Source organism: Ceratina calcarata, unplaced genomic scaffold (assembly GCF_001652005.2).
Source record: "Ceratina calcarata isolate Rehan_Ccalc_2016 unplaced genomic scaffold, ASM165200v1 scaffold79.2, whole genome shotgun sequence".
Classification (NCBI taxonomy): Eukaryota; Metazoa; Arthropoda; class Insecta; order Hymenoptera; family Apidae; genus Ceratina; species Ceratina calcarata.
This window is the reverse complement of record NW_017179212.1, coordinates 212,011-221,459: the sequence shown is the minus strand read 5'-3', so window position 1 is coordinate 221,459 and position 9,449 is coordinate 212,011. Positions and strand designations below refer to the sequence as shown.

At 43.6% G+C, this 9,449-nt stretch overlaps 1 protein-coding gene across 2 annotated transcripts in view; it reads left to right on the top strand.

Moving 5' to 3' along the window:
• spg (dedicator of cytokinesis spg) overlaps window positions 1-9,449 on the top strand; it is a 41,165-nt gene that overhangs the window by 27,184 nt on the left and 4,532 nt on the right. The window contains exons 5-12 of one of the 2 annotated variants that reach the window (XM_018034493.2): window positions 4,963-5,047; window positions 5,445-5,900; window positions 6,286-6,585; window positions 6,661-6,865; window positions 6,950-7,132; window positions 7,279-9,004; window positions 9,077-9,094; window positions 9,165-9,327. In XM_018034493.2, the coding sequence (XP_017889982.1) occupies window positions 4,963-5,047; window positions 5,445-5,900; window positions 6,286-6,585; window positions 6,661-6,865; window positions 6,950-7,132; window positions 7,279-9,004; window positions 9,077-9,094; window positions 9,165-9,327 (3,136 nt within the window). The remainder of the gene's footprint in view (window positions 1-4,962; window positions 5,048-5,444; window positions 5,901-6,285; window positions 6,586-6,660; window positions 6,866-6,949; window positions 7,133-7,278; window positions 9,005-9,076; window positions 9,095-9,164; window positions 9,328-9,449) is intronic. The other variant, XM_018034494.2, reaches the window with a different exon arrangement.

Here is a 9,449-nt window from a genome sequence, read left to right as displayed (position 1 = left end):
AATAACAACTTTGAAATAAATCAGTTTAGACTATCTACCCAAATAATAGTGGACAAGACTTATCTACTAATTATGCGATAAATATTTCTGAAAGTAAGTATCTTAATTAACTGTAGTAATTAAAATATGGTAATCCTAACAAGCTGGGAAAACTACCCTTTACTTAGGCATACATATCGCGATAATTATTATGCCGTTCATTGAGCATAAGCCATGCTGCAGGCATCCAAAGTTCAATCAGTTTTGTTGATAAATGATTTACATTCTTGAACGAGTCACGTTTCATTTATTACCGCGTGAACTGGGAAAGTTACTTTTCATTTAAGCACGCGTTCAGTAAAGGGCCACGTTTATCACCCGTGTCGCAATAATTATTATTATTTCTAATGAGCATAGGCCACGCTGTAGGAATGCGAAGTGGAGCCTACGGGTTCGTACAGTCCTCTCGACTCTCGACGCGTCTCCCTTTCTCCTTTCTCCGTTGATTCTCTCGTCCGTATGTCGTTCCTCGTCCCTCCTATGTTCGAACGCATTCGGCTTCCTCGTCTGGGTAACGCGGTGGTGCAGGTCGAAACTCCCGGCCACATAACCGCGCTCTCCTCCTTTTCAGGGTTTCCCAATCCTTCGAATTCTACGGATCCACCGACTATATCCTCGCATTACACGAATTGCCCATTTACTATTTACAAGCATTTCCCAGATAAATAGCAATCCGAATAATCATTTTAAATGATCTCGAAAATTATAATCATTTCATCAAATACTCAATTAAAAGATTATGGTGTATCCATGTGATAAGACAAGTTTCGTTTTCTTTTTATTTCTTATAGTAGAATTTAAAAACGGTAATTTTACCGTTGATAATACGTTTAGTGTTAAGATGTTGGGAAATGTTGCTGAAGGTTGGGAAACGCTGGGATTGTTGCCTGTGTAAAAGGTAGTCTTTCTTTTTGCCTTTGCCCCGACTCGGCGTAGCACGGTGCCGGCGTACTCGGGCCCAGGGCTGTACGACGAGGGGCAGCGTGCGCGTCGTTGCGAAGGGAAAAGGGCGCTTGGGTATAGTATAGAGTTATATGAAGTGCATGCAGGGCTAGGGATCTACGTTGCGCACCGGCTACCGACGCGTCGCTACCGCGGAAAGAAACTTAATGAATGGCAGCGATCATCGAACTCCGTACACCAGCAAATGTTTTTAACGTAACTTTAATTATCCACAATCTTGTGGAAGTCCAAACAAGATCCAATACAAGAGAAGATAGAAATTCTACTTTGTAGGAAAAGTCGAGCGGCTCTCTAAGTCTAAAGATTAAAGAAGAAGACAGAAGAAGTAAGGGAGGATTACGCTCCATCTTTGCCGAAAACACTTCCAAATAGAGACGACCATACAGGACATAACAAGAAAACCGAAAAGAGGAACCTTACAGTTCCCTTCGAACATTTGTGTGAGACAAAGGAAATAAAACTTAGTTTTGTCACCCGCTTCAACCTTTTACAATCGTGATTAGTCACGCAATTAACCAATTCAACAAGTCTGGTTTGTCAAAGTCGACTTTCGTTCAGGCAAGAATTGTCAATTTTTATTGTACGAGTTTAACGGAGCGAGCATCGGCGTGTCCATCAGCGACGAAAAACTGAAAGGTTCGCGGCTAATCGCGCTTAATCGCGCGTCATTTGATCTAATTGAGATCGTCGGTGCACGGGGATTTGGCCCTGACATCTATTACCACCATCATACGCCAGTAGGTAGTACCTATCTTCTGGTGAGGAACTGCAACTGCGCTCCGGGAGCTGCACGAATCCGCTTTCGTGTTCGTGATCGTGGCGGCTGCACGACGACCACCAGGCTTCTCCTCCGTATGCGTGTGTACCCTCCGGCAAACCAGATTCGACGTTTAGTTCGTCTTCCCACGAACCCTTCGCTATACGTACGAGTCTCGTTACTCGTTCCGGGATCAGGAAACACTCCTATTAAGGCCGTTTTGCACGAGAAACTGGCTTCCACGGACTTCGCTCTTACGATCGTCCGCTTACGACAGTCACGCAATCGTAAACGCTCGAGGATACTCTTTTTCTTCCTATTCATAATGCAATAGTGTTTACGCATACTATTTCAATTGCACGCTTGCTGTCCTCCGATGTCGTAATGAGTTTTTGTTAAATCATTTTTCTATCATAGTTGGGGTTGAAACATCATAAAATGATAAGATTAAAAAAGATATTACTCAGTAACCAGGTGGTCAATAATCTAAAAAAAACTTTATATGCTTTATTATAGTCGACATTCGATTCGGCATATTTTCCCAGTATTTATCGATCAACTGCAATAAAAGTGAACGAAATACATTTTTCAGCATTATTCCAATATATGATTAATGAATTTTAACTAACGATATCTGGTGGATCGATTTTCGCCAGGATTTCGCACATATCCTTCACTACTTACATCAGTCTTGTGCAAAATTTCAATTTTCAATGTTCTTGATTGAGTAACATCTACCTTAAAGCTAGTTTCCAAACTATAGACCGAGGTACCTTAAAATTGCATCTCCCCTTGGATCTGTTCCCAATTTTAATAATTCACCACGTCTAAAAGTTTCGTGAAAACGACTCGCGGAACTCGATCTTCCTCCCCAGTTCCATTCATTCATTTACCGGCCTGGGTTCGAGCAAACTGAGCTCCTAATGGACCTAATGTATCGTAAAGTTGGAGATACGTAATTCATTGGGAAGTTGAGAGGAAAAGTACGGGGAAACGAAGTTAAGAAGTTTGCCCTCGAATCTAACGATCTATCTTTTACTCGGTTAAAAGTGTCGACCACCTTTTACTATTACTTTGTAAACCGAGATATCAATCTTTCACCACATACTCTTCGTTGAAAACGGTTTTCTATTGGTACATGTTAGTATCGGATAGCATGGCGGTTGATCTGACCGCTTGCGGCCAATGGCCGGACGAATTCGTCATCCCAAAGGTTTCGCGGCGAGGTGGAGAGAAGAGACCGAGGAGGAAAGACTCGTCTTCGCGGTGAACCGAACGAACGTCGCGCGCATACATGAATCAACATATATATACGATATCTTCAGAATAGGACATAGGTCTGAACGACGACGTGGCGGACATTGCCTGTACCTGTCTCCACGTATCGAAGTCTGCTTGCTCACCTGCATTCCACCAACAGGGGCCCAAGGGGGGACCTTCCAAGACTCTCAGGCCCGTACTACCTCGTGAAACCCTTTTGGATTCTTTAGACCAAAAGAAAAAAAAGGAGGGATTGTAAATTTGATATAGACGACGTTGTAAAATGGACAATAAACTCTTTGCCTCTGTATACGTCTAGCAATAATCCTAATCTCAATGCTAATTCTTGTACAATGCCAGAAGAAGGATTTCTGTTTTAATATTATATTAGGAAGGATATATAAAATATTCCGAATGTTGCAATAAGAGCTGAGGTTTAATTATTCTCTTAATGAGAAAGATGAAAATGTTTCCACGTGGAGGAACGGTATACGGCCCTATCTAGAATACCTGGAGAGTTGGCGAGGGCGTAGGTCTGAATCAGCAGGATCACCGGACGGAGAAGGATACGAGAAAAGGCGAGAAGCGAAAGCATCGCTCTCTGGAGTACCACTTAATTTCCCCGATCCGTCCAGAATCCGCTCGAAATTCATGGTTTACGTGCATCGCGCGCTCGAGTGGAACATTAATTATCGCTTAACAGCCGCTGCTTCCTTTCAACCAGGGATCGTTGTCGTTTTTGTTCGCGAAAAAAGTTAATCGATCGGTCACGTTAATTTCATACTCGCTCGTTGTGGATAAAATCCCGCCAGCTACCTTCCTGGCTGTTTGAATTCGTATGAAGAACCTATGTAATCATATCTAGAATTCTCGCAGTTCTCACAGTTATTCGTTCGTCTCCAGAGTTTCTAGCTCAACGCTTTGTTTCGTTTCGATCAATTAATGCCACTTAGCTCTGTTGCCCGACTTAACTTCGCGTCAAATTGACTTCTGGAGATAACGTGTGACCGTCGATGCAAATTCTGGCATCGTACGAATCGCGTTCGAATAGAAGCGAAGGCGAGGCGAGGCGAATCGAAGCGTGTAGCTTGCATTCCGACGAGGTGAAGGGGCCACGCGGCGAGAAGTCGGGCCTGTAGGGCCCCCAATGCGTTCGAGAACACGTCGGCCCTATGGCATGCGACCGTCCGCCGAGCGGGGTCATGGGAAGTTAAGTATACTTACGTATATAATGTATACTGCTCGGTTTCCCGGCCACTTCAGAAGTGAACTTCAGAAACTGATGCAACGCCCGGCTTAATTGGATCCCGCGTTACTCTACCGAGCCGATCAGCTTCGATGGCTCTTCAACCCTTTCCATAGTCTAGCCTGTTATTCGATGCCAGATGCTTATTAAAGAATTGTCCACTTCAACCTGTCTCAAGTTTATTAATAAGATTTAACGGGACCGAGATTTTTATCAGAATTATATACAGTAATCTCTGGATGTATAACTATATTATCCTCCGGATATATGGCCGCAAGTCATCTCCACCAATTCTTGGGTGGAGCCTTATTTATGTTCACTTTTCTTTTCTGTATTTCGTCTTTTCTGAAAAACCAGTTTCATACTCATGACGATTACGCAGGAATTATTGGAGTTAAAATAAAACTGTATAAAACCTCATTCGTAGTGCCTATGACTTTCGTTAAAACATTTTTCGGTAGGATAAACAATTAACAAGTTGTTAAAGATAAACTGCTGCTCTGTAAAATAAAAAAAACTATGAAATTCTAGACTGAGGATTCTTTTGTTGTTGCGCTCATGCGGTCGACACTCTTTACTTTTATGTGATATACTGTTTTGTGTGGTTTATTGTTTATATGATGTATCACACAGATATCGACGCGTGTATGAATACATAGTAAACCTATAGCGAATTGCATGTTGTTTTATGTTTCAGGAAACTGGGCCTGGACTTGGTACCCCGTCAGGGTGCCCATATGGTGGACCCGGATACTATGTCAGTCGTTGAACTCTATCACGTGGTAATTACAATGCACCAATTTTACCGAAATACGGCAGTGAATAGAACGGGAGAGATAGGGAACGAGAAATGAAGTTTCATACTCGGCTATATGAAGCTCATTGAAATTCTATTCAGAGTGTTGACCATTTCGAATAGCCCGCAAGAATTGAAATGAACCGAGCTCTTCGGGATATTACTTATTCCGTGCACGAGCGCACGACATGAAATTTTTAATGTCTGTTCGATCGAAATTCCTATATTTGTAATGCACTGCGTTCGGTTTCTATCTTCACCACGGCAGAAGATCGCGTAGCTTGAATACTAATCGAACCATCGCCACGATTCGTCGACCGATTCTTACTAAAGATTTGTAGAACCTGATTTCAAGCCTTTGATAAATCCGTCGTCGATTCTAGCACGTGCAAAGCGCAGAGAACTCTCAGGGAGCTTCGGCGAGAGGAACGCTCAGGCGGAAGGAACATAAGAAGATATTGACGCATCACCTGTATTTCTGCATGAGGGATTTCGGGCATTCGATTGGTGAAGATGCCGAGATCTATTTTTCTCTGTACGACGCGAAACGGAATCAATACCTGAGCGAACGTTTCCTGGTGCGAATCTCGAAGGAGGGTTTCTCTAGCTTTATCGAGAAGATACATAGCAATTGTACCATATTCACGGACTTGGGCAACTCGGACCTTAGCAGAGATCTGTACATGGTAGCGCACGTGATGCGATGCGGGAGGATGCTCTACTCTGATTCCGGTAAAAACAAAACCGGGACTGCGACTTATAGGAGACCTCATGGCGTAGCTGTACTGTCCCTCGCGGAAGCTACGCAAGACCACGAGGAACACGAAATGACGTTCAAGGTGACAATTATTCAATTCTATTAATTTGAGAGTATCGGCAATTCAATGTAAAAATAGGGTAGATCTACCATTTATTCCAATACACATTACTAACGAAAATTATGGCATCACGAAATTTGTCCCAAAAATTGTCCAAGTTTGGGAGATGATTAATTAACAACAGATTAGCATAGGATGATGAATTTTCTTTTAAATTAAAGATAGAAGCCTCTATTTTAAAATATCATACAGAGATTTTTAATTTAATACAATCAGGGTGGGCCGGATTGATGACCCCCGCTTCAATAGTCGGAGAATTAAACGATTATACAATTTCTATTTGAAATGCATTTTTCAGCTGATACCAGGAATGGTTCATTTTACTTAATTATCCGAATTACTGTAGGTGTATCAGGGCGAAGAAAAGGACTTTCACCAGTTGCACGAGCAGATAATCCGCAACAACAAGTGTTCCCCACTTCCGGGCCAACCTAATTACGGAATAGTGGTTTCGCTGCGTGTTCTCCACGGCGAGTTGTCGCAAGTGCGGGAGGAGAATCCCCTGCTCTTCAAGAATATCTGTCTAACGAGGAAACTTGGCTTCTCCGACGTGATCATGCCTGGCGACGTGCGGAACGACTTGTACCTGAAATTGGAACGCGGCGAGTTCGAGCGCGGTGGAAAATCCACTGGCAAGAACATCGAGGTACTTGGCTACTCTCGCTTCTTTAATAACTATTCCCTAAATCAGATAGATACAAATTTCGTTTCGCGTTTCCAGGTAACTATTTTAGTGCTGGACGCGGAAGGACAACCGTTGGAAGGATGTTTGTTCGGTGCGGCTGGCATGGAAAGCAGTTCAGAGTACCAAAGTTTAGTCATATATCATCACAACAGTCCCTCGTGGGCAGAGACCGTTCGATTAGCTATACCTATAGACAAGTTTTACAGTAGCCACGTTCGCTTCGAGTTTCGTCACTGTTCCAGTAAGTCATTTAACGATTCATGTTCCAATATCAATTTCTTAAATGTTTCTTCTTTTTGTACGATTTTTTTTAATGTTTTTTTAGCACGAGAGAAGAACGATAAGAAGCTTTTCTCCTTCGCTTTCGTGCGTCTGATGGAACCCGGCGGTGCCACGCTTCAGGACGGTCCACACGAGTTATACATTTATAAATGCGAGGACCGGACTAAACTAGACTCGCTAAGTTACCTTTCACTACCTAGCAGCGCCCGGGAACCGAACGTAACCGGTAAAATTCCAGTAATTTATTTTTTAAATTCATATTTGTATCATTCATTATTAGTATCTTGAATTTGTCATACTTCTCTTGTTTTTTTTTGTATATTCTAAAGAGCTTATATTCATTAATAAAAATAATAACATTTCTGTCCTTAGGTACGGCAGCGTTTTCGAGATCCCCGAAAGAAGCAGTGTTCGTGCACACTTTGCTTTGCAGCACAAAATTAACCCAGAACGTCGATCTCCTCAGCCTGTTACAATGGAAAGCTCATCCCGAGAGGATCTCCGAAGCCCTGGGTCGCGTGCTACGCCTCGACGGCGAGGAACTCGTCAAGTTCCTGCAGGATATTTTAGACGCGCTCTTTTCAATGTTCCATACAGAGGATGGAAACTCGACGGCTCACTCGGGCCTGGTCTTCCAAGTGCTCGTATCGATCTTCAGTCTGCTCGAGGATTCCAAGTTTGAGCATTTCAAACCGGTGATGGACGCTTACATCTCCGGCCACTTTGCCGCAGCCCTCGTATACAAAGGGTTGCTCAGCAGCGTGCAACATTGCGCGGATTGGGTGACTGCGGCGGAGAAACAGGAGCCGATAATCAAGTGTTTCTGCTCGCTGGAGTACATCTTCAAATTCATTATCCAGAGCCGTTTGTTATTCGCTAGGGCGACCGCTGGCCAATACGAGGACAGCTTCAAACGGGACTTGTACTGCGTATTCGCTGCGCTGAACAAGATGCTGGGCATTCCATACGAAATGGTACTTCACTCTCAAATAGCTTTGCTATATTCGATCTCGGCTGTTTTCGAACAGTTAGTCGCGGTACTGCCGGTCCTTGAAGTAGCGAAACTTACTTGTACGATGCTAGACTCCGTACCCCGAGAACCACCGTTGCAACTCACGCAAGCTAAGCTAACGGCTATTAAGAATCTAACGACTTCCACGTTGTTCCAAGAAGACGATGAGAGCAGGAATTTGTTGCTAGTCACCATGTGTCGACACCTGAGGATACACCTAGTCAGACGCGAGGAACTTCGTTCCTGCACCGAGATCCTCGGTGAAATCTTGAGCTTCCTGCACAAGAGGGGACGGGATACGAACAAAGTGAACAACTGCATCCATCATGACGTCGAAACCCTCTGCCTCTCCATTCTAGATGTGCTGATACAGACAATTCTGATCGTGATAAACACCAGCGGCCCGGTTCTCGGCTGCTTGGTGGCTTGCTTGATAGGACTGCTTCAGCTTCTTGACGAATATCATTATGCTCGACTTTGGGAGGAGCTGACGCACGCTGGCGAACGCAAACCTTTGAAGGATTTCCTTTTGAGAGTGTTTCTCGTCCTCCGCGATCTTGTCAGGCAAGAAGTCTTCCCACCCGACTGGCTGGTGATTCGAATGCAAGCGAACAACGTGATACTCAAGTCTCTTCAGGAGCTCGCCCAACCACTGGCTTTCCGTTTCTTGCACGGCAGTTTCGACTCGCAGCTCTGGTCGACGTACTTCAACCTAGCAGTAGCCTATCTTACACAACCGTCTCTGCAACTCGAGCAGTTCTCCGAAGTGAAGAGGGAGAAAATCGTCGAGAAGTACGGGGACATGAGAGTATTGATGGGCTTTCAAATCCTTTCGATGTGGTCCTATCTTAACGATCGAAAATTAGAATTCATTCCTGGGATGGTCGGACCATTCCTGGAGGTCACTCTAGTCCCTGAGAGCGAACTGAGGAAAGCGACATTGCACATCTTCTTTGATATGATGGAATGCGAACAAAGGGCTCGAGGTAGCTTCAAATCCGTCGAGTCCGAGCTGATCGACAAGCTGGATATCTTGATCAGTGAAAACAAAGGCGACGACGAGTACAGGCGGTTGTTCAATACAATGTGAGTATCTTCCCTCTTTTCTCTATCTTCATTATCTTTGTATATAATGTGTCTTATTTCATGCTGCATTAGGGAGCATCTTAGCGCTGTGTAAGTTCGAGAGTGAATTATTACATATTTTTGAACATATGAAGAGATCGCGTTCTATTTCTGTCTGTAGATTATTGGATAGGGTTCAATCGGAGGATCCAGCATGGAAGGACAGCGGAACCGCTTTCATCACGTCAATTACGCGTTTGCTGGAAAGGCTATTGGATTACAGGAGCGTGATACAGGGGGACGAGAACCGAGACAAACGAATGTCGTGCACCGTTAATTTATTGGTGCGTAAAATATAACATACTAAGTATTGACGCTGACGAAAATTTTTTTTTTCAAAATATCGAAAATTTTTAATAAAAAATAGTGCACTTTTCATCTAATTTCCATATTTAATGAGTTACAT